Source organism: Meleagris gallopavo, chromosome 20 (assembly GCF_000146605.3).
Source record: "Meleagris gallopavo isolate NT-WF06-2002-E0010 breed Aviagen turkey brand Nicholas breeding stock chromosome 20, Turkey_5.1, whole genome shotgun sequence".
Taxonomy (NCBI): domain Eukaryota; kingdom Metazoa; phylum Chordata; class Aves; order Galliformes; family Phasianidae; genus Meleagris; species Meleagris gallopavo.
The window spans coordinates 8,126,005-8,151,009 of record NC_015030.2 but is presented as its reverse complement, the minus strand read 5'-3'; the positions used below and the strand labels follow the sequence as shown (position 1 = coordinate 8,151,009).

Genomic DNA, 25,005 nt, shown 5'->3' with positions numbered 1-25,005 from the left:
GGCTTTCTTATCTTTGTGGAGGTGAGCTTTTAAGAAGTTATATATTGTATTCTTTCCCCCAGATAACAGGGAGTTGAGAGAGGTCCTTTAAAACTTCTTTTTCTAGTGGTGCTTAGAATTACTTCATAGTACAGTCATAGAACAGCTATAAATTCCACTTCCAGTGTCTTTCCTTGTCCTTTACTGAACCAGCTGACAACTTGCATTGAAGGCTTAGCTGAACAATGCTTTGCAGAAACTGCATATAATTATTACCTGAGTCACTGGGAAAATGAGCAATAAACTCTAAATCTCTGATTCTCAGGGGAATCTTCAGTAAGACAAAAGTCTGCCTAAATAAATATCTCCTATTCCTGCTAAGTTCTTGCTCACTTTTTAGTGAGTTTTTAAGCTCTCTATTGCAAAATAATCCCGGTCTTCAATTCTAGTGGCCTTGTCTGATGAGAATATAATTATAAACACTAAATACTGTTGCTAACCTGAAAAGTCCTGCTGCAGGAAAAGCTGCAGGTTTTGTATCTCCTTCTCAGCTTTTCTGTGCTTCCCATTAGCTGAACAATTGAAGCAGAACAAATACTGTGACAAACATCAAGATGACTCCCATCACTGACCTCAGGTTTTCCTTCAGTGTCCAGTGGGGCACACATTTAAGTGATTTCTCTGCCCTTGATTGACACTGTCCTGACTGCAACTTGAGTTCTTATCCTGGCTTTAGTTCAGAGATGTAATAAACATTTAATTTTAAAAAGGTTTGAAAATCTCTTACTTCTCTATTTGATCTAACATTATGCTATGCTGAGTAAGAAGGATGTTTTCTTAATAGACAGATGATTCTGCAAATTAATGGTCATCTGATCGTGTCCCTGTCCATCTCTTACCTCCCAGTGTGTCAAAGCCCTTACTGGGGTGCAAAGTTCTTACTCCATAGGGTACATCCAGGAACCAGATATCCTCCTCACAAATGTACCTCACACTGCCTTTGTGGTATTTTCCTTCCCATTTTGGAGGAAAGTGAGTGTTGTGTCATTTGTAGCACTCCAAGAGCCACATGCATCTCCTGAGGGGAGAAAAGGTATCAGATGGTCAGGTGAGTATCTTGAAACTGAATAACTGGCATGGAAAAGCTGCTTTAGGAATCTCTTCTGCTTATGCATTGATCTGAGTCCATTAGGTACTGGCTGCATGTAGCAGCAGAAGAGAGCACTTTCTTCCAAGTGAACTCGTATGGCAAAAAATTACTATGCCAATTGAAGTGAAACTTAGCACAGAAATTTCCATCCTCAGCCATGATTCCTCAGCTGTTTCCAATCACATGCATTTGAAACTCGAGAAACACGATGTCAACTTAAATGGTCATTCTAATTGTGTATATATCTAACGTACATAAGTGAATGGGAAATATTATAAAGGCATTTTAAAATAAAAATGCTTCAGAAAATAAAATCTGAATTTCACTTCAGATGCAGAATCCTTCCCAGGACAGTGAAAAAAATGGAACGTGTGTCAGAGTTTTGAGGTTTCAAAGTTTGCTGCATTTTGACAGAACACGACGTATTTGAAACAGTAAGTTAGTCTTCTGCAAGTGTTCCTGTGCTTAACCTGGAAATACAAACACAATTTATCTTTTCTAATGGAAGAGCTGGAAGCCTGGGATGGGCAAAACGTTGAGCAGGGAATACTGCATAACAACGATAATTTATTTGGCTTTCCCTGCCTCTGACTTTCCATAAATCCTCAGAGGAAACCACTGCTTGGTCAGAGAAAATCAGGATGTTGTTTCCTCTAGTTTCCATTTGATACTTTTTGGGAAAGGAGAGTGCTACCAGGTTGATGCAGAGGATATGAACATCTGTGACAGATGAACTTAACGCTGAGCTATGTGTTTTGGGCAAAGCAGTCTTTAACCACATTAGCATTTTAGAGAAGTGAGTAGTGGGGGAAGGAAATAAATGTGAATCTTGAAAGCAGAATTGATTGGAAAAGCTGCATTTGTAAGTAAAGTGGGTTATAAAACTAGAGCTGACAGAGGCTTTTAAAAAGCATGTGCTCACTTCTGATTTTAGTTTTCTGTCTCTTGGAGGATCAGAGCTGGAGTGCTGAATGCCTTGCCTTGTCATGGTCTTGGATGTGTTTAAAAATAGCTGTAGACCAACCTCAAAGATGCCAATACCTGGTGGGCAGAAGTCCATGGTTTTCTAAGCCTCATGAATAGGTCTGAATAAAGCCCGTAAAGAGGGGACAGTGCCCCACACAAACTGTGTAACTGGAGGTGGGGAAATACTGTATGATTTGGTTATTAATTATCATATTCTTGTGCTGCAGCAGCAACAGATACAGTGGTACAGATAGCCAAGAAGCCCAGAAAAATTGATCTGCTAGTGGAAATAACCAGACTGTGTTGCAAATTGTAGATTATCTGAGATTGATTCTAGACTGATTATATCCTGAACAGAAGCAAGACTTTGTACTCCTATGAAGTTTCCACTGTCCCACACTAGACTCTAGGGACTCATCCTAAATTTTAACAGTTTAAATATGGAAAACAGATTCACGTCTAAGTGGGCAAAAAATTATCCTTCCTATCAGCTGCATCAGAGACACCCTTTGAGCAGAGCTAAGCCTTCTTTTGTTTTGGTATGTTAATACCAAGGGCAGAGATAGCAGAGCGTGGTTACAGGTCATGTCAAACTGGCTGTTTTGCAAGAGAAATTTCTCTTTGCATAATTACTATTTGCAGGCATGAAGGACAAAGGGAATGTGGTGTTTCCTCTCTCCTAATTCCCTATATACTATTTTCTCTACCCATCTGCCGGCAACTTTAATATCATGCTCATTAAAGAAGTCCCACATCAACTGTATGAAGAGAAGTGGGGTGGGCTACCCTGAGCTTCTGGGCTTGTAATAACATGCAGACCAACAATGGGCTAGTGTTCTTACAGCTGGTGATTAAATACTTGGCTCATAAATACCAATATTATGTAATTCCAAAATTAAGTCAGCAAATTGTGACCATATGGGAGACTTGGGGAAGATTTGGATATTCTAAAGTCAGTCTGTGGAACAAAATAGGCTTTTTATCAAGAGTTGGTGAGAGTAGTGGCAGTGAGAGAATCCTCTGTCTTTTCCTTGTGCCTTGGTTTCTCATCACCTAACTTGAGATTAAAAGCATGATCCTAAGGCCTATGGAGTTACACATGTCGGGCCAAGACTGTTGTGTTTGCTTGAGGTCCAGCACTCAGCTGTGCTGCCTCTTGGGAGCACCTTTCCCTGTTGACATGGTGGTCAATGGGTGCTGGTGGAGGCCGGCAGGATGTGCTTTTACTGAGAGGTCTAATTTTAACAAGGGGAGAACATCCAGTCACTCATATCTTAAGGATTGTGGGTGCTTTTGAGCATGTGTTTCTGATACTCTGTGTCCCTGCCTACTTTGGGTGTAAAACCATGCCAAGGCTATGAAGCATTATAGGAAGTCTGGCCTTCTTCCCATAGCCTTTGCTCAGAAGGAGATCTGACGATTTTTTGTGTGTGTGTTTCTGCCTGAGGTGGCAGGATGTTTAGCTAGGTCTCTTAAGGGCTCTGAAGAGTTAGTTGTAATTACCAAAGGCTTTTGATTTTCTAGGTAAATTGAAACCTGGCTCCTACTGACACAGCACCTGCTGTTGTTGGTAGACACAGGGAATCTCTTTCTTACTCATTGCCAGCCGTGTTCCCTCTGAGGATCATGGTGTGAGTTGTAATCTGGGAAGAATACACTTGGTGCTGGATTTTTTCATATGCTTTGCAAGACTGCAGCAACTCAAGACTTGCTCCATTTCATTTGCAGGCAGTTTTGTCATTGCCTGTTTGCTAAGAGCTGGTGAATTGAATTCCCAGCACACCCCCTGTCTAACCACCTAAGAAGTTGGTTTCAAATGTCTTCTCCATCTCTAAACACTCTGATCCTATTGCCTCGTGTCTAAATTAGCCATGAGTGTAGTTGATGTGATGCATCTGTTCTGTTGTTTGACCAGGGTACCAATTGGACAATACCTTATGGTGCACAGAAGTAACCTTGTTTGTGTTTGAGGCATGTAAGGTCTTTCTTCAGCAGTTACATTTGTTCCCCACAGAGCTGCCAGCATGTTGCCTGAGGATTTCCCTTTCTCTTGTAATATCAACATTTACTGCTTTCCCATCGTTACCAGTTAAAATAACTCTTAGTGTTTTATCATCCAGATGTGACCAGAAACAACCAAGATGGAACACCTTGTAAAAATGATTGAGTGTGAGAACAGGTAGTTGAAAGAACAAAGCTACAGCTGTCTTTCATCATTCCGTGGAGGAAATCATTGTCATAAGCTTCCATTTTATCATGTAGACAGTCCTGTGTTTTATTTCCCTGTCTTGGAAGAGAAAGGTAGAACTACTGAACAGAAGGGCTTGAAGTCAGTGCAGCCTAGTAATCAGAGAAGTCTTGCAACCTGGATTCTTCCACTGACTAATCTATGGCTTTGGACAGGTCACTTAGCAATGTGAGGTCCAGCTTCTCACCTCCTCTGAAGAGCCAGACTTCATTTGTGTGAGATGTGACATCCACGGTGATCCTGCAATATCCTTCTCTTGTCAAAAGCAAAAAGGCCTTTCCCTTCTGCATGGTTATTACGTTGAGGAATGCCTTCAGGATCATCACCCAGATGAACTCTCGCTGCTCTCACTAGTGTTGGAGTTCCTTGAACAACATTAGCAGTAATAGAGAACAGGAAGCATAGTTAGCGGTTTTATCTTGTTAAGGCTTCTCTACTAAATGTTCAGCCAGTCCAGACAGTGACTGTGGTGCAGTAGGTTTGTTTGACATCAGGGCTAATTAGCAATTAAACGAATTTTGGAGCAAGCACTTTCAGACCAGATTTTTTTTTTTTCCTCCCAGGCAGGCTAGCATAAAATTCCATCTGCCTCATTTGCAAATTCAATTGCTTTAATTACGCATCCAAACTGGGAAAGTGTATACTCAAAAGATCGTTAATTCTGTGCACTTCTCGTGATAATGCAAAACAAATTGGCCATATCCTCCGAAGTCTGCACCTTCTCAAAATCTGCCTGTTCTGAGTATAACTTATTAGAAAATGGATCCTTTCTTCTTGCAAGTTTATGAGCAGCTAAAACAGCCTGCTCACCACTTTAGTTGTGTGTTCTGTTGGTACTGCTCATTGTAGTTGTTTTGGTTTTAGACAAGGGGATGATTTTCCTTGAGTAGAGCTAAACTTTGCCAACAAGGATCAGAACATAAGGGTTAGATGCTGTGAATATACCTACTGCTGCATTCAAGGAATTTCCTGCCCCTGTTGATGGAAGGTACAGGGAGGTTCAGTACATCAGGGGAAGCCAAAGGAAGGAGGCTGGTGAATGGGCTGGAGAGTTCAGCTGGGTACATCAGCAGCCTCTGCTCTGCTTTGCCAGTGTTCTACCCTGACCTCATTTATCAGCCCCAAAATAGTAAGTCCTGTAACTGTTCTTTCTTGCACCCTGCATAGGTCACCTTGTGATCAGACTGAGGCTTGGTTCCTACAGCTCAAGCCCGATGGTGATTCTCCTGACCGCATGGGTCTGGTGCTGCCAAATTGGTACTAATCTCCCCGAAGGTTGAGCCAGGCTTCCTTTGTCCTCATGGTTTCCTGTTTTTCTTTTTACACAGATGAGCAACAAAAGGTCGAATAGTTTCCGCCAAGCCATCCTTCAGGGCAACAGGAGGCTGTGCAGCAAGGCACTGCTGGAGGAAACGGGGCTGAGCCTGTCACAGAGGCTGATCCGACACGTTGCATACGAGACCCTGCCACGAGAGATAGACCGCAAGTGGTACTATGACAGCTATACCTGCTGCCCCCCACCCTGGTTCATGATTACCATCACCATCGTAGAGGCAAGTACCTTATTTAATGCCCTGATTCGAGGAACTCACCTCACACTGCCAAGGTTTTTCTGTGGGCTGAACAAAGGCTATTGTGGGACTGGTCTGGATCCAGACAAGGACAAGCATGAGGCTGAAATGGCTCTTTTGACTTACCTATGTGTATGTGTAAATAGAGGCTGTGTTCCTGTCTGTCTTCATGTGTGGTTATTAGTCATTGAAGCAGCTTGTATATGAAACTACAGAATTTGGGAAAGTAAAGCTAAATTTTTTGAAAAGTGAAAATCTGGACAGTTTAAAGGGTAGTTCAAACAATAGAATTAGAAATAAACTCTTGTATGGTTACCTCTGCTCTTTGAATGGGGAGAAAGTGAAGGGAACAGAAGTGGACTAAAAATTCTGACTTGTTCATTTCTTGCTCACGGAAGAGCTTTGTACAGTAGTTAAGTGATGCATTGGAATAAACAGAGAAGGATATCCTATGGCACTCTGAGGGTGCTGAGCTCCTCTAACTTGGTGACCGACCTGTAATGGAAAGCCACATACGGAGTTAGGCTGATGTGTTGCAGGTTTCTCAGAACAGGGAACATACATGCTGTGTGGCTGTCAGGTGGTAGAAAAATTTGTTTTTCAGTTGACTTCCTTTCATGATTTTGAGTTGCAAAGTGCTTTTCACTGAGAGAAGGCATTTGCTAACCAAGGAATCTTCCTGCTCTTCTAGGTTGCCTTTTTTCTTTACAATGGAGTGGTGCTAGACAGATTTGTGCTGCAAGTCACCCATCCCTTATACCTGAAAAATGCATTACTTTACCATCCTCAACTCCGTGCTCAGGCTTGGAGATACCTAACCTACATATTCATGCATGCAGGGTGAGTACTTACAAACTGCAGAGATTTTCCAGAGGCAGTTCATGTTCCTCAGAGAGTGCGAGGAGAAAAGTGACTGAATCAACTCAGAAATCAATTGGAAAAAAAAATGGAAAACACACAAACAAAACCAACCCTAAATTATGTATTAAAATCTGAAGCTGTTGTGGAGTGTTGGGGAATGAGAGGCAAACCTTCACAGCTGTCTAAAGGGAGGAAACAATGTAAGGAACTTAATATTTACTGCTCCTGTCCCTGCACTTTTGAGATCACACCAACCTCTCAGTACGCACTTTCCTGTATGTGCTTCCTAAAACTGACCTAAAGCTGAAGCCCATTGTCTGTCTAGAGGAGCTGTGCAAGTGATGTATTGAGTCTGAAAAGATGCTAGACTGGTATTTAAGAACTACATATTGTATTTTTGGTAGACTTTCCAGTTAAGGTTGGAGAAGTTGATAAAATTTTCCATGCCTATTCGATGTCATCACTTAGTAATGCTGTCTCTTCTGTAGGGACTGGGATAATGCCTAGAAATCTGAGACAAAGCTGAACTCCCATTTTGTACAAACTATACTAACAGCAGTGTGTTCCTTAAGAGCTGACAGTCTCATCTGGACAGATGGACAGAGGATAGTCCATCTAATGCAAAAATAAAGGTGCAGTAAAGTAAAATATATTGTCCTTCATCCCATGGGAGGTATGTAGCAGAATGAAGAGAATTCAAGGCATGGGGATTCTAATTCTGTGCTTGTGGACTGTGCTGGTCCTCTCAGGATTCAGAGAGACTTAATTATGTGACGTTTGTGATGCCATGGTGATGAGTGAATGTCACAGAAAAGTTCACCTCTGTACAAAACACTCTACCCCCTCAATGTGCTTTCTCAGATCATTATCCTTACACATTCCTGGCAGATAATTGCAATTTTCTTTAATTTTGTCATTGAAGAATCAGAGCAACAAGCTTTTTAACAGTGGTTTATAATTTGAGACTGAAGGAAGATCCTTTGTTCTTAAATAGAAAGCTTATATTCCCATCAATCAATGATCTCCTTTAAAAGGCCAAAAAGATCAAGCAGATCTTTTTCTTTTTCCACCAGGAAGCTGATGTCCCTTCTCTGCGATGGAATTCCAACCTGTGTGTAACTGCCCATAAGCACAAGATGTGCCCCAGATTTCTGGATAAAAATCATGGTTGGAACAGAGCAGACTCGACCCAAGGAGAGTAGAAAAAAAATTATAGAGGAAACTTCTAAATGTGGTGACATCTGTACTCTGCATTCTAAATTCCTCCAGTAAATTTGTGTACAGAGGCATCAGTCCACAAGTGCAGATTGTTGTGCTTAAATGTGAGGCAGATTATGTAAAATGAGAATTAGAAAGGTGAGGAAAAGTGCCTTTGTAGGAAAAAAAGGAACACAATTTTAACTCACGCAAACTAATTTGTATCTGATTTTCATTCTGTTTCTGTTGTAGTTCTACTGTTTCACTTCTATAACCACAGATTGCTCGGGAATTCATTTAAAAGAAGCACCTGCACAATTATAATTTTGCAGCACTTAAATATCTCCCTGTGTCCCCTGTGGCATCCTTTCCTATCTGTGCAAAGTTGCCCTAACCTATAGCAGGCAGTGCCCTGGCGTTCTCCACACTTACTGTCTGAAAAATATATTAGCTTTACTTCACACCTGTGGCTGGCTTTGCCACAAGCAGTGGTGAAATTGTTGTGCAAAAGTCTCATTGCTTTTGTGATGGATTCCAAATTCTCTAGCTGTTATAGCCTTCAAAACAATGACGAATCCTGCTGGAATAATAAACACCGTGACTTATTTGCAGTATCTGGAGTTAGGCTAACTGCTCGTTTATTGCTAACACATACGTGTAAATCTCCTTTCATATCAAGAGGGTGGATAAATCTTAGAAAGATAATAATGTTTGTAGTGGAAGTCCATCACTCTCTTGTTTTTCAAAGGAGAGGTTAAGACAATGTCATGGGGTTTATTGTTGTCCTGTTTCCAGCTGAGACTTTAAGATGGTAATATGCACTGTTGCTTAATTTAGTGCACTTGGTCTGTGCACTAAAGTCAGAAGGTGTCCAAAAAGGCGGCAGTTGCTAAGGCTTGGCTGGCTGTTTCTCTAGAAAGATCCAAAAAATGCATGGACTTTGTGATGGTTCTGATGCAGGGAGCTTTGTCGAGAGCTGAAAAGCCAGGCAAAGTTGTAAATTCTGCCCTTTGCTTTCATGGAAAGCTGACGTTGATTATCTGAGGCCCACACATTCGTAACACTGCCATAACTAATGACTTGCATTGATTCTCAGTCCCGTTTGTTTGGTCCCAGGGAAGGAGAAAGTCTTTAATAAATCAGTGAAATTGTCATTTCAAGAATGACGCATTCAGCACCAGCAAAGGCTAATTATATTTTATGGGTGCTTATTGACTATGGAGCCTTCAATGCTATTAGCATGATGGGGAGGAAGAGTGAATGGGCTCACTCCTGCAAAGTCTTTTAAGAACAGCTGTGATTCGGGGCAGTCACTTTCGAGTTGAGGATAAACTTTGCTGAGCCCATACAAAAGCTGCCTTTGAAAAATAAGACCCAGTGCTTTGTGTGAAAATGTCAGGCACTGCCTCGTGACACTGGCTGCCAGCTGAAGCTTCTTTCCTCCTCATGTAAAAGGGCATTTGGGTGCTTTGACTCCCTTCTGTGATCTCTGTTTGACCTTTGCTCATTGTTCCTAATTTAATTCCCAAGTTCTGTGAACAACCAGGATCGGAATGAGTGCCAGAATACACCCATGCCCAATGGCTTCAAGAGCAAGATGATCAACATAGTTGGTTACTTTCCATAATTCCCAGTGATGGTGAATTATGGTGCTGAGCGTCCCGTGCACAGAGAGAAATTTACTCTTAGAGAAAAATTAAGTGATAACAAACCCATTAAGATATCTGGAAAGGTCATTTTTCTGCAGTGTCATTTCTAGCAGCTTTTTCTGGTCCAACTTCAAATTGTCCTTCATGAGACAGTTCTATCATTAGTGCATTTTATCATCAGCATTTTTTTTTTATGTGTATGGGAAATTGCTATGGTAACATGAAGAAAGTCCAAAATAGTGAAAATTCATAGAACTTAAACCAAGTATTGCTGGGTCTGCTGCAAGCAATCCATTTCTTGTATAAAATATGACATAAATTCACAGTGCATTAGCTACTTTGTACTTTTTCCCACAGAAGGTGCTAGTATTGTGTGTTGAGAGTGTGCCATGGTGTCATTTAAATCTACCTGCTTTGTAAGCAGTCAGTCCTGGTGTTACAATCTCCCTTCATGAAACAGATGCTATCTGATCTCCTTCTGAGATATCTCTGTCACAAGGGAGAAGAGAGACAGAATTTAAAAAAAGAGTACAACTGTTGTTTTTCCTCACTGCAGGATAGAACACCTTGGACTCAATGTTGTCCTTCAGCTCTTGGTTGGGGTTCCCCTGGAAATGGTGCATGGAGCTGCGAGGATCAGCTTTGTGTACGTTGCTGGAGTTGTGGCAGGTAGGTTACACCTCTGCATGCCCTAGACAGAGAGGCATCTGACTTTTGCAAAGAAGAAATGTTTTGTGACATTTGTGTATAGGAGAAGAGCAGTCTGATCTGTGTTTAGGGCACTTGTGGCCCCACTGTACATTCCTTGCAACCTGTAGAAGGCCAACAGAAATGTGGCATCACAGGCTTCCATCGTCCTCCTGCATGAAGAACCTTTGTCCCACCCCACCCTGCCCCCAGGTCCTGTGCCAGCTCTTCCATTTGTCCTGCACTGTCTGGTTTCTGCAGCCCAAGAAAGAAGTATTTGGTTGTATGTTGTGATCAGTGCAAAGGAATCTGGAAATTAATTTGATCGTGAAGCTATAGGTTTTGATTGATGTTTAGTTTGTACTGTACTTCTTTTATTTATGTTTGGCATTTCCAGCACTTTGGAGGTGATGAAAGACAATAGATCAACATCTAATTAAAACAGGAGAGCGTGAGAACAACAGAGGGCTTCATGGTGGAACTTGGTACAAAGAATTGACTGCCTCAGTTCAAGATTTATGTAACTGGGAAAAAAATCACCATAATTTTATTTTTTCAATAATGAGCAGATAAAATCATTGTAAAATAGACTGCATTCCTGGAAGAGGCTGTGAAAAGAATAATTGGAGTAGGGCACAGGACAAGGCATGGTACAAACAGCATGCTCATTAATGCAGAGAGAGAAGTGAGCAGACCAGCTCTGGTGTTTCTTGCCTATTATTTTAATAAGCATTAAAGCAGTTCCCAGTCTGCAACTTTCCAGGCACAAAGTTTTCTACATAGATCTGTCTGCAAAGTCACAGGGCTTAATTTGTGTACAAACACACTGCACATCTGTGCCAGGTAAGCAAAGCAAACAAGCACTGAACCTGCTATGATTGAGCCCAGGTGAGCACTGCAAGTTGATGGCAGGGAAACTTCTTAGTGCAGGTTGGAACTATAAATGTGGTTGGACAACCCCAAAGAAGCATTCCATAATACCTCTATCTCTTTCTGTTGTTAGCCAGTTATGAAATGGGCTTTGTTCTTTGATGTATATCAGGAGATGGAGGAAGGAGCCTGAGGATGTGGTGATATAAAGATAATGCAGCTCCTAAACAATCAGGAATAAATAGTAAAATGTGGACACATGCTGCAGTAGCCACTCCCTACTTTTATGTTTTTCTCATTTGTCTGGCTTTGATAAAAGGATATGTGGAAACGCAGATGGAGAGAGGCAGTTAAGTGCTTGGGTCCTGCACTGAGCACATGGATTCTGATTACTCCTTTCTTAACTTCTGATTAACGTGTCCCTTAGTGGCATTGTTTAAGAGCTGAGAAGTTTCAGGTCCCTATGGTGAAGAAGGGAGCTATAAGCTGGTGGAACCTCAGCTCTTTTTTGACCATAATCACCTAGACAATTAGCCAAGAAGTCTATTGGAAGATTCTGTACTACTGATGACTCTCTCCAGAATAGTCATTGTGATTTTTTTCCCCATTTCTGCTCATCACAAACATCTTCATTATCCCTGCTTTGTGTACAAAGTCTGCCTTTGTCTCTCTTCATCTTTTCAGTTACCTCTAAAGTTTGCTATATAGGAGCTTTGAGCAGATCCAGGCCTCTAATTGGGAGAAAGAGAAGCAGTGTCTATGTTTGAAAGTATTCCTATTAGCAGTAGCTTTATGTGATCGAACTGACATTTTGCCATCTCATGATGACTGCTTTCATTCAGGTTATTTTTAGGAAGCTTTACTCTGCAGTTTTGTAAGTAACAGGCTGAGCATCGATCAAAGTCCTGGGTTTAAGTGATCAGTCCCCAATCCTTTTCAGTTTGCAAATATTTATCTTGTCAGTACAAGAACAACTCCTATTTTATCCTTTGGTGAGGAACAGGATGAAGACACTTGTCCATCTTCCTTGTTTTTTTTTAAGCAGAGTGTATATATACTTTTTGCAGCATAGGTTCAAAGATGCATTGCTCCTTCATGCTGGCTTGTAGCCTTTTTAAGTAGGCACAAAAGAATTTGATTGATTTCTCTTTTCCCCCTTCCTTTTATTTATCCCTATATTGCTGACCTGTAGCAGATAATGCAGAAATAGTGGTTATAATAGAAAAGTGATATTATGTGACTGGTAATTTTGACAAATCCTTGTTCTAATTCCCAGGGTCCCTGGCAGTATCAGTAGCTGATATGACTGCACCTGTGGTTGGCTCCTCTGGAGGTGTGTATGCGCTTGTCTCGGCTCACTTGGCCAATATAGTCATGGTGAGTACCAGAATCACTTTCTAACCTCTTTGAAAGTGAGTAGGTCTGGGATTGGAAAGAGGGCCTGACCAAGCTGTTGGTCATTCAGAGCTTGCTCAATAGTCTCACCCCAATGGCCTGGTCCTGGAATGGAAATATTACACGATAGTTGGTGGATTGGTGCATCAATGACTAACAGTTTGTAATGTGAATCCGAAGATGCTGTTAATTCAATACTTATTGGTACTTTTGAAGCTATCAGTTTTTATTGAATGGATTGAGAACTGTTCGGAAGAGAAGGAGCTGACTGTATCTACAAAAGTTGCAGAGCTGTTTCTGTTTGCAGTGTGTCATATCATGTTAGGAAGTACCTAAAGAAATTTTTTCTTTGTTGGATTCTTTGTAGAATATCCCTTATTCCCTTTCATAAAACTCAAAATGACACTGAATTCTGGTCATAATAGCATTGCTATCTTTTAGCTATTTCACCTCATGAAGTACTTCATAAAGGTCAGTGAATATCAGCATTGTAATTTCTGGAAGATCTAGAAACAACAGCTCATCCAGGGTCCTCACAAGGGCTGTGGCAAAGCCAACATGTCTGCCTGTGCAACCCCTGAGCTTACCACTGGACAGCAATGGTTTTGCTGAGAATGCTGTTTTTCAGATTTCTGTGTGGTGGTACAGGAATGTGCATCTGTCCTTTGCTAGCAGTGTCAGAGCAGAACAACCATAGGAATAATGGTAATTTAGCTCCCAGTGGGATCTGTGTGAGATGATAATGTGAGCTGGATGCAGCAATGACAGAGGGTTTGATATATGTACTCTGGAAAACATTTGCATGTGTTGTGGTACTTTTATCAAGCCTAAAAGATGCTCTACCAGTACAGATCTGAATGTAAAATCCCCCCAGATATCCATGCAGCATCACTTTGTTTTCCTTCTCTCTTTTCCAGAATTGGTCTGGAATGAAGTGCCAATTCAAACTGCTACGCATGGCTGTTGCCTTGATCTGTAGTAAGTATCGTGCAATACCTGGTAAACATGCAATCCTGTGTCGTTTGTCTTTGTCCTAAGGGTTCGTGCTGACCAGGGAGTTTTGACTTTGCAGCAGTTTTGGTTGGAACTTGCAGCTGGAACTTCCGCATGCAGGAGTCGCATCACTCTCAAATGCTGATTTTGGTTTTCAGCATAAGCATTTTTAAATGAGGATTTGTTGTTAACCAGCATCTGTAGCATGTGAAATTGTGAAGATCTGGGATTTAAGCATCTCCTCTCTGAATTCACAAACAAACAATACTTTCATAATGCTCACGTTTGTGCTTCCTGGAGCACTTGCTGTGTGGGGTGCCAACACCATTGTACATACATCAGTGAATTATCTTCCAGACACGTTCCCAGGGTGCCCTGATGAGAGAAACTGGGTTGTGTATTATCAACAGAAAATTGTCTTCAAATTCTGATATTTTTTTCCCTTATTTTTGATATAAACTTTGAAGGAGAAATGTTCCCTTGCCTGTCTACACTCTCACAAGCCCAGACCACAGGGGAGATCTCATCTCTGTGTGCCTTACATAACCATGACTTCCCAGCCTCCCTGTGCTCTCTATACAAGGCAGTTTCTTTTTCACTCTTTCTGCCTCTTCAGAAAATGTAGTGCCAGGTGGACTTGAGAAGGGATAGACTTAAACTATTAACTTCTTTTTCCTTTTTGTTCCAGTGAGTTTTGAATTTGGAAGAGCTGTGTGGCTGCGATTCCACCCCTCTGCCTATCCTCCATGCCCACATCCCAGTTTCATGGCTCACCTGGGAGGGGTGATGGTTGGAATCACCCTCGGTGTCATTATCTTGAGGAACTATGAGCAGAGACTCCAAGATCAGACCTTATGGTGGATCTTCCTTTCTATTTATCTAATCTTTGTGTTGTTTGCCATCTTCTGGAACATTTTCGCCTACAGCCTGTTGGATTTGAAGCTACCTCCCCCTCCTTGAATGCACAGGACAGGAGACTCCGGAGAGCAGAAGCAGTCTGCCAGCTGCATTGTACGAGTCAAGATGGAGGATCTATTTTTATATTTAGCTTAGGGGAGGATGGTTATTTTGAACACAATGGTGTGTGGAAGAAGATGCTTAAAGATCTCACAAGTGAATGGACTGATCAGTTTGTTATTAAATCTAGCAGGTACTGTAATGCTGGCTGGCCTGGGCCCTGCAGTTTCTTCACTGCTAGGGCTTCCACTGGGCACCTTGAACCTGGACATTTATCACATGGTTTGTTAGCACACATCAACATTCTGTATGGGATATTTCCTTTTTCCTGGTCAGTGCTGGAATTACAGCCAGTTGTTGAATTAATCTTCTCAATATTACTAAACACAAGATGGGAAAAAGAGCAGTCAGTTACTAACTAGAGACTTGCATGACACTCCCAAGGCAGACTGGGTTTGGTTTCTACAGATACATTTGACTGTTCAGCCATACCAGTGCCACTGTCTAATTACTTGAATGGTTTCTTAAAAATTTAAGCCTTTGGTGGAACTTGTTTTATGCACCTTTCAAAGGGATCAGCAGAACTTTATCACCCAAAGTGATGGAGACTGGTCTTTCAACTACAGGTCAAATGAAATTGCACTATAAACCTTGGAAACTCTTTAGAGTGATGTGGATACCCAGCTAGAGGTGAATTTACCATGCATGTTTTACTTGATTTATATGTTTTTCCCCAGCCTGTGGCTACAGCTTGTGGCTGGGGTTTCTTTTTGAGAGATGGAGGAAAGGAAGGCAAATGTTCAGTTTTGATTTTTGTCAGTTGACAGTGGGGTTTTCTTACTTTATTTGGGGCTGTATTGATTTAACTCCTGGTCTGCAGTGATGTCTAAGCAGGGACCTCAACTCTTCCAACAGGCTCCAGCTTAAGAGCCATCCAGTCTGTTTGAAGCCAACTTTGTCCACTGAAGGTAGCTGAGTTAAATCGGGCTGTATGTCTGGCTTCCTCCTGAAGTGGAAAGGAGTGTTACAGTGAACACTGTGAAGTTCATAAAACTGGTTTTCAAATGGCTGCTAAAATCTGAGGACGGCAAGTCTTTCTGAGGCAATGGAAGTTCAGAGAAAGCAACAGTCAGTTGCACTGATGCCTTTTTTGCTTAGCATAGGTCAAGCCCAGATTTTAGTAATCTGGTTTGAAACACAGTCCATACAGCAACACGATGCACGCTGCCTGCGTGAACCTGGGGGACCAGACTGGAATGTCTGCAGAGTGTGTTTCTATGTAAGGTGCATATTCAGTTTTTCTTCTCACTTTGGAGAGCTGCCAAACTATAGTTGAGGAACTTGGATGCCTTCCTTTTCTCTCCCCTTTGCCCACCTAGTTTGGTACCTTGTATAAAGCTGAAATGGGAGCCTTTGTAGACTAGCTCCTTTTTTCCTTTTTCTTTGCAGCTTGGTGCCCAGCCACTGCCAGCCCTCCGTGGCACATCTTGTGGGCAGTGCAGCAGCTGGGTTTTCTCTGTGGCTAAGTGTTTTTGTATCATAGGCTTTATTCTCTCAGTTGTGTAATTGGTACTGCCAGATGAAACCACAAACTGGTGGGAGCCTGTATTTCTAGAGGGGACGTTCCCAAGAAATCATCAACTGTAGTTCCCTTATTGGCCTTTATAGGAGAAATCTCTCCAGAAGGTAGAAGTTCTGCTCCTGTGGTATCTGCTAGTAAAAATCCTGTTGCCTCAGGGAAAGAGAAGGGGGAGAAGGAAAAGTGTCTCTGGAGCTGGGAATAAGCCTTATCTGCAAAAGAACCAAGTTTTGGTGTTTGTGCACAGAAATTGAATCTCAGAGGGCACCTTTCTGCATGACTGGCATGTTTGTGGGCCCTCAGATCGAGGGACAAGGGTCAGAGCTCTATTCTATCTGAAGAAACGGGCTCATTCCCTGTGCTATTTCATCCCAGCAGATTGGGTCCAGGTCAGAGCGGTCACAAAACTTTATGTGCATTGCTTCAGGTCAGGAGCTGGTCAGTGAGTTCCATGCTGATGGAGATTGTCTCCCTGGAGAGCCATAGACAAGCAGGAGGGGGGAACCAGAATGCAGAGAAAAGCATGGCTAATGCCGTTCTTTCTTCACCTATTGTTAAGCCTTTCTGAATACAGATGCCTTTAAACCAGAGGTGAGCAGGAAATGGGAACTGCCAGATGGGAGCTGCACAGAGCAGTCCAGGTGCCCTTCCTTGGTCCTTCATCCATAAATGAACATAGTGAACACAAAGTAATTTTTCAAAAAAAACTCTCACTGAACTTGTGACTTGTTCATCTTTCTGACTTCCATCCCTGTGTTCCCATCTGCTGTCTGAGCAAATCTGAAGCAGCCCTGGGGATCAGAAAGGTCAGACTCGAGCAGTACTGGATTTTTGCGGGTGAAGAAATGAAAGCCTCTTTCATTCCTGCTCAGCAGAGCTGAAATATCTCCCCATGTATAGAGCAGATCGTATGCAGAGCCTGTTCTCTATTAAGAATATCAGCTTATGGAGTCAGGAGCATTGTGAAGTGCTAAAGTTTTTTATAATTATGTTTATATCACTAAAATTATATTGTGGAAGCTTGTTATATTTTTACAGAGTATCAGGAAAGCCAGTTACGATGTTTTTTAATGCACCCAGAAGTGCCACAGTGCTGCAGTGCCAGAGAGCTAACAGCAAACAGGCTTTGCTTTTACCTCCAGATGTCCTTGATGCTGCTGGCTTATGGCAGAGCTTTAATATTCCCCATCCTGCTCACTTGTGGTTCCAACTGATCACAGGGGCAGCGTGCTCCTGAAGGAGCCATCCGCTGACGACTGGTTTTGGTGATCGCTTCGCTTTTGTTCCAGATGCTGCCAAGATTTTACATCGCTCAGATAAAAAAGATAAAAAGTGAATCTTTTGTGTGAACGTGCAGCTCCGGAACGGTAGACAAGGACTGTTAGCAGTGCACAGATTCGAGATAACGCGTGTTGGAGGAGTTTATTTAATGCCCGCGTCCTTGAGTGAGGACAGAGCGCAGGCAAAGCAGCCGTTCTGTGTGGGACTTCAGTCGGGCAGCACCGCAGGCGGCTGTGCAGCTCCTTCAGGGACACCTGCCGGCCGCAGCGACACAGCGCACCGCCGCGCTGAGCCCTCGGCTCGGCCCGTCCCAGCTGGGAGCGGCAGCTCGCACAGCTCTGGCAGTGGTGGAAGACAACCTGGTAGAGCAAAGTCCACGCGGCTTGCAGGCTGCGCTGTTACTCCTCCATTCTTGGATGCAGGTGGAGATTAATTTTGTACACATCAGTAATAACAGGAGGAGGATGGGTGGGAGCAGTGCTTACCAGGAACCATTGCTGAGTGAGGTAGAGAGGAGTAAAAATGCTGATGAATTCACTTTTGCTAAGTTTCTAAGCCAACACTTTGTCTTTTTTTTCCCCCCATTAGTCAATGGGACAACTTGGCACTTGTGTGGCACATTGCATTTCTACACTCCTTGCTCTGTCAGCAGAAAGAAGTATCTTGTCAGCCGGGACAGGGGAGGGTGGAGAAGTTATTGTCTGAAGCTGCTGGACTAGACATAAAGCTTAAGGATTCCGTGTCCCAAGACCTTGCTTCTGCTGGATTACACTGCCCTTGTTTTTTAAGTCAATTATATAGCTTCAGTTTGAACTGAACTGAGTGTGAAGGATGGAATCTGACGCATTTAGAGCTGATACAAAAATAACAGCTATCTGCTGACCTTATGTGGCAGCTGCTGTTTTGTGCCAACATTAAGTCTTACAGGATCACAGAGGGTCTTTACACATCAGTGAGTAAAGAAAACTTGAGTCTGTGTAACTGCACAGACTTTAAGTTCAGCTTTGGAAACCCCACTAGCTTTACCTGAAGTGGAACCGGAAAACATGAATGCAGTTCAACACCAGCAACCTCTGGAGACAAACCAGGATCCAGAGAACAGAAACACCTCTGGGATTTTAGCCTCTCCAAATATCACTGCTGTTCTGTTTCTGTTATAGTAGGGGCTGCTTCCCACTGCTGTGTAATGTGACTCAAACATTCCTCCTGCGGTCAATGATGCTGAGAGCTGGTTGTAAAGGAAAGCAGTGCATTTTGCAGCTCTGTAAAGGAAGAACTGCACTAAAGACAGAAACCAAGCTCGTTCAAAGGTAAATGTACTTTTAATGTCATCATTAGTCAGTAGCAATTAATTGGAAAAAAGGTTTCTAATGAGATATTCCTGAAATGCCAGTAGTAGTAGTAGTTCAGAAAATTTATGTTTCAGGGTACTTGACAATACAGAGCACAGAATATTCCCCGGGCCTGATTCAAGTGGCAACAACTTTAATTTCTAAAGAGCTTAATAGATATGTTAGTCACCGTCTCCTGACTCCCCCAGTGTCTCATTAGTTGACAAATAAAGCTAGTTAGCTTTTCTTTTGCTTACGCTACTGATCCTAACAACATATCCAAACGTTAAACACAAAGCACTAAACAATGTAATTTTCTGCCTTAAAATACTGAACAAGTGATACTTTCCCGTTAAGGGCTAGTAAAACAAAATGATATTTGCAAGGTAATACATTATGGTATGTTTTCAAATATTTTTGTATTGTGTACATTCTGTATATTTTTGTTGTAACAATATTATTTGAGCACAGAATCCATTAAATTTTCGTTGGTGGATTTTTTTTTTCCCTTATCAAATAGAGCTGTCTTCCATCACATGCCAAAAATCAACCAAGGAGAATCTTCCACAGGCAGTTTTGTAAGTTTGTCTACAATTACAGTATTTAACCAAAGGGCAGTTGGTTGTGAGATCCGAAATGTCATCTTCTAATAATGACATCGATAATTCATTTTTATGTTTCTAAACCTGTCTGATAAAGAAGAAAGCGAATCGCTGCTTTATTTCTCCACGAGTTAAACAAGGACACAGACAGCTTCTGACTGGCATTCAGACACACATCTTGTCCCACCATGTAACAGCTGAAGCTCTACGGCAGCAGCGAATGAAGACCATCAGAGTGCTTAAAACTTTTCATTGGGAAGGAAGGTTTGCAGATTAAGTGCACATCTCAGCATCTTCTAAACATGTGTGTGCTTCTTCCTCAGCTTTTCAGAGTTGTGTCATACCTTCCAGGCACGTATCCAACTAAACTAGCTGCTTCTCTCTCATTTATTAGGCTTTTTGTTTCTTTTCTATTTAAAATAGAATTTTTACTAAGATGATGCCAGCAACACCTGCACTGACTCATGACTTAGCACTACTAGGTGGTATTTCAATGTGTGTATTTCTGCCCATCGTGAGTTGGTAGTCTGGTGACTGGAATGGCAGAGCCACCACAATGCTGATAAAAGCAGAATGATGTTAAAGGCTGCAGAAAGCAGGGCATTATGTTTTTCATAATGCCAACCACCTTCAATGCTAGCAAAATTCAGCAACTATCAACAGAAAAAGCTGTAACTGCAATTGTCCACATATAATAGAGTACAAATTCAGCAGAACTGATACTGAGCAACACGGTACCTTGGAGAGAAGCCCAAACAAGTAAGCTAAGTTTTACAGATGAAAGTTAAAAAAAATATCTGGGTTTTAAAGTAGTATGTGATCATTGATCAAGTTAGGCATTCAAACACCCTCTGCTGCAAATGAAAGTAGTAGAAAGTTTTGCTTATATCAGATTGCAGAAATAATACTCACTTAGAGGCTCAGCCAGAGACCTGGTTAGTTTTAATTTCATCTGTCAACAAAGATATTCAAGTATTCTGCTAAGTGTCCTATGATGTGGACAAGAATTAATTGCTAAAATACAAGGAAGTGTTTTAAATTCTGAATAATTAATTTGGACAGTTTATTTCAATTTATGAAGAAGCTTTTATGAAGTTAATATTGAATCTAGAAAATCTTCATGATGAATTCTTCACTACATACAATTATTTTCAATTATACAAAAGAGATACTAGGAATGTACAAAGATGATCTTGGTCACAAAAATTTAACCAAATGAATTGGATTCATAATCTAGTCTGGGAATTTAACATGCCTGACCAGCACATATATGAACAGACAGAAGCACATACAAATTGAGTCCTAAAACCCTGCTCAAGCTTCCTCTCTCCTGTCAATAAACAAGTTGTTTCTTCAATAATAAAAGAACAAACTGCTCACTTGAAAGTAGAATGTAGAAACTAGCTGCAGACTTTTTTATATTCTCACATGAACTCATTTACTATGATTTATCTAAATGTTTGTGCTTCTTTTTCTACTAAAACAAGTAAATGGATCTTAATTATTAGACATGATAATTTTAAATATACTTAAAATACTTAAAACACTTCTTTTTCATGCCAACGCTGTTAAAAAAAGAAACAAAACAAAAAACCAACCCACAAATGTAATGATTTTCTCACAAGATGAACACATCAGTTGGAGAATGTTAAGCATTGAAAATAGTGTTTTTTAAGATCTGATATTTACACATTAAAAAAAGCTCATGCTGCTTTCTCTCTAAAGGGAGAGAAGGAGCTGACATTGCAACTTAGGTTTGACTCAGGTAATGCTTTTAAAAGTAAACTTCCTGCAGTAGCGAAACTAAGCTGCATAGAAGAAATTAATGATTTATACAATACTCTCCAACAATTGTAGAATAATTAAGATCATTTTAAGCCACTGCTGTTTCTCTCATGAATTCCTCAAGGACAGTCACTACGTTTCTGGCCTCTGGCATTTCTGCATGTTCTACTTTAACAATCTTCAAAAGGATGTCTCCACTGCCACAGTTCTTTAAGAACATGTAACACTTGAACAAGGCGTAGTGGTTCATTTCAGCCTGTCGAATAAACCTCTTCAGGTTGTTAATGTCCTGTATTGCCTGGAAAGACAGTTATAGAACATTTTCTTATCTTTGCATGTGGAAAGGGAATATAATGTGGAAAAGTGAAGGAAGAATAGAGACAAATTCATTTGTCTCTATTGAATTGAGAATTGAGTAATGTGTCTTTACCACACACGAACCATTACCTTCAATTTAAAGTTTTCCAAAATTTGCCGGAACAGAAACGGATTTCCACCTTCAGCACCATTTACAAAAGCATGCATCCAGTCCTCACAGAATCTGTTGCTTCCTGTTAAGGGTTCAGGAACACAGAGAAGGCATGAGCCAAAAGTAAACCAGCTCAATATGGATACACAGCTGCATTCACCTTGTTTCATACAATTGATAATATCTGAGCCAGGAATTAAGTCTAAAGGAAGAAAATACACACGGAAAAGCAAACACAGCTACAGTGATTGCATGAAATTCTGCTCTGATTGTTGAATTCACAATTGTCAAAAATCCAATTGGAGAAAAAAAAATCAGCTTCCCAAAAATGTATATGTTATAGTTTCATAGTCTGCAAACTAGAACTGGTAAACAAATTACTACCTGATAGGAAAAGAAGCGTTTTAGTTTCCAACCAGAATCCAGACTCATGGGCATAAACCTATGAGCTGCTGAATATCCTCAAGTACCTCTAACACCAAGGAGTCTCGGCAGCCGCCCTAAGGAATACAGAGGTGTTAACAGCTGTAATCTCACCTGCGTTATGCAGTTGAGGCTGGGCTCCAATACAGTCTACAACCATTGACTTGTGCTGTTCCTCAGTCATGGCAATGCACAAAGAGGTCATTGTGCCTTCCTGAACAAGGCCTTGGAGGCTGGCAGCTGCCAGAAACCTAACACAAAAACTATTGTGAGCTGCTGTTTCTACATAGTTTCTGAATGAGGAGAAGAGAAAGGTATCACACACAAAAGCAGTTACTCTCAGGTTCCTCTGTCTCAAAGCATCCTTACCTGCTAATGTCTTTTTCTGTTCTTTCATCTGCATTTTTTACTTCCACAGGAGTATAACTCAGTGCCTTAAAACAAACAAAAAAAGTTTAAAAGTTAGACACTAGTTTGGATATTACTTCTACTGCTGTACTGTAGTTACTAGCAAGAAATACAAAGCATATTAATTTTGCTCTTTCAGAGTAAGAGAAGCCAATATTCCACATTATAGACATTGCAGCTGGCTTTGCATTCAGAATACAGTGATTATACTTAACTAGCTATTCCATCCAAAGTAACAACAGACAACAATAAACAAACAAACAAAAATAATGCAGAAGATGTTTCTAATTTACACCTGTTTGAGAAAAGAAATGTAAGAAACATTTCAAGCATATTAGAGTCATGGAGATTAGCTGCTGAGCCTCTTTTATTTAATTAGTTAAGAATACACATACAGCATGTAACAAGAAGGCCAGTTTCTCCTGGAAGAGCTGTACTACTCTCTGAATTGGGCATATGGAATTCTCAAACCAGCTTCTTAAGTAGGGGTTAACACAGGTCTCCAACGTTTTCTGCTGTAAAACATTAAAACATGAAACGTTTTAGCCATGATTTAGATTTGATTTCTACACAAATAGAAGCCTGTTAATAATGTATTCAACCTAAAATATTTAGATGTCAAGTAGTTTTTCATTTCAAATCACACTAGATCAAAATAATGAGTTTGACATTTAAAGCCATGCTTTTTGCAGTGTAAGCTATGAAGAGAAAGAAGCCTAATATATGATACAAAACACTGCATCACATTATGATGCATACTCAGCAAAGAGCATGCACCAGCAGACAAGATAAAACAAACATAAAACATACTGGTGACAGGACCACCAGTAAAAATCCTTCCTTGCTGTTCGGAACTGGCAGGACTGTAGGTAGACACAGAGACCCTTCCTGTAGATTACTATATTTTCTCAGTCATTTTTCTCTTTGAAGCTAACTGCAAGTAACCTCTAAGAGATTTATGACTGGCACAAAGAAGTCCCCCTTTTTTTCCTCTTGACTTTTGTGGTTAACAGTTCTCTAGACATTCACTGTCTCTATAGCGAAGCCAGTATCCATCTCTGAGCGTTTGTTTTCTATACACTAAATCTTCCACTTTACTCGAGTAATACCTTTGTTTAAAATGTCATTTTTAACACTTAACAAATATGAAAAGTTAGATCTTACCTCCAAGTCAAGGCTTAGCTTCAGACTTTGAACGTATTTGTCCAATTCAAGTCTGAAAGTATCTTCTTAAGGAAAATAAGATGCATCAATGAAGATCCACATTTTGTGCTTTCAGTATATGCTTGTTTTTGACATTTTTAGTTACATACATACTGGAACATATGCATAAGTGGGCTGATTTCAAGGAAAACACGGACAAAAAGAGAATATCATTTTTCCATCATCTCCCTCTCCATACAGATATGGAAAGATAAAGGAAAGGATATAGTTCCAGACCTTTCTCTGAGCCACCTAGGAAACAAACTACATATTCTGGAGAATTGATTTCCGATTCCAGTGTTGCTGTTTCTAGAAGACCTTCTTGTTGGAAAAGACAGTAATAACAACCAACTTTACATTCTGGTATACTGTGCAAGAAAGAAAAAAAGTTATTAAAGGTATTACTATAAGTTAATGTGGAAAGTGTTGTTCACATACAGCTGTTATTAACATCAGCAACAGACTGGGAGCATGCAATCACAGTAAGTTTAAAGCTAGATGATGGCAAGGTGTGCCATGCTACCAATGTTTCTCAGGCCTTCTCATTCACAAGTAATTTTTAAAAGCATATCTTACCTCAGATCCACAGTTGCTACATTCCCCATCCCTTCAAAAACGGCTCCTTTGGCCATGCGTTTAGCAATAAAACCACGCAGTTCGGTTTCTGCTTCAGCTGGTAAGTTTGTGTCCAGCAAAGAGAGGCTTTAAAAAAGCAAGATGAAAGCATTAGCAAATAACAAATGTTTTGTTTCTTCTGAAGAGCAGAAGCGCCTGCATGCCGTCATGCTCTGGAAGGAGGAGCACTGTGGTTTCTCTCTTTGCTTTCGGGCCCATCAGTGCAGTCAGCTGTTCGTCCACCACAGCAGAGCCTGCAGTTGTGCTGCAGCAACCGCGTCCTAAGGGGACGGACAGGGAGAGACAGGACGGAACAGGGCAGGACGAAACAGGGCGGGACGCGGTGCGGAGCGCCGTACCTGAAGTCCCGGCCGGGAGGGCTCCCAGGCGCCGCGCCGCCATCCGCTCCCCGCCGCGAGGACCTGAAAGCAAGGAGCTCTTAGCACGCCTTTGTTTGCAGGCAGAACGGGCGCTAGGAAAAGGTACGACCCGAGGGTGAGATAGAGCAGGAAATCGGAACGTTACAGGGGAAAAAAAAACCCCACAGAGCCTTTACGGAAAGGTGAAAATAAAAGCAGAATCGAGCGACTGGCAGCGCGCAGGGCCTGGGAACGTTCGCCGACGAGGCTCCTCACCTGCGGCTCTGGTAGCCGTACAGGCTGTGGTAGGTGCTGCCGTACCGCTCCGGCCGCCGCTCGTCTCCCGCACCGCCGCCGCCCTCCTCGCTGCTCTCCAGCTCCCGTTCATCGCCGTCCGGCAGCGCTGCCAGCATCCCGCACCCGCCGC

The 25,005-nt window shown here is 41.5% G+C and overlaps 2 protein-coding genes across 4 annotated transcripts in view; one reads left to right on the top strand and one right to left on the bottom strand.

Moving 5' to 3' along the window:
- RHBDL3 (rhomboid like 3) overlaps positions 1-19,210 on the top strand; it is a 31,035-nt gene extending 11,825 nt beyond the window's left edge. The window contains exons 3-8 of the mRNA XM_031556347.1: positions 5,672-5,896; positions 6,606-6,754; positions 10,178-10,290; positions 12,455-12,555; positions 13,491-13,551; positions 14,255-19,210. Of these exons, the coding sequence (XP_031412207.1) occupies positions 5,672-5,896; positions 6,606-6,754; positions 10,178-10,290; positions 12,455-12,555; positions 13,491-13,551; positions 14,255-14,526 (921 nt within the window). The 3' untranslated portion in view covers positions 14,527-19,210. The remainder of the gene's footprint in view (positions 1-5,671; positions 5,897-6,605; positions 6,755-10,177; positions 10,291-12,454; positions 12,556-13,490; positions 13,552-14,254) is intronic.
- C20H17orf75 (chromosome 20 C17orf75 homolog) lies at positions 19,211-24,999 on the bottom strand. Of its 3 annotated transcripts, none has more exons than XM_010721554.2 (10): positions 24,855-24,999; positions 24,579-24,641; positions 24,181-24,306; positions 23,832-23,972; positions 23,566-23,623; positions 22,797-22,916; positions 22,363-22,427; positions 22,108-22,244; positions 21,549-21,652; positions 19,211-21,399 (listed from the first exon to the last, which is right to left on the bottom strand). In XM_010721554.2, the coding sequence occupies exons 1-10, from the start codon at positions 24,989-24,991 to the stop codon at positions 21,190-21,192; spliced, it is 1,161 nt and encodes a 386-aa protein (XP_010719856.1). In that variant the 5' UTR covers positions 24,992-24,999; the 3' UTR covers positions 19,211-21,189. The 3 variants fall into 3 exon arrangements, with proteins under 3 accessions (XP_010719856.1, XP_010719857.1, XP_010719858.1); XM_010721555.2 differs by having other exon boundaries at positions 22,797-22,913; XM_010721556.2 differs by lacking the exon at positions 24,579-24,641.
- Between the last annotated feature and the right edge of the window lie 6 nt (positions 25,000-25,005).

Coding starts and splice junctions, on each gene's coding strand:
- C20H17orf75 (XM_010721554.2), bottom strand. CDS start 24,991: ATGCTGGCAGCGCTGCCGGACGGCGATGAACGGGAGCTGGAGAGCAGC. Junction 23,624..23,831: donor TCAGAGAAAGGTCTGGAACT/ATATCCTTTCCT, acceptor TTAAGAAGATAC/TTTCAGACTTGAATTGGACA. Junction 22,428..22,796: donor TGGCCTTCTTGTTACATGCT/GTATGTGTATTC, acceptor GTTTGTTTTAAG/GCACTGAGTTATACTCCTGT.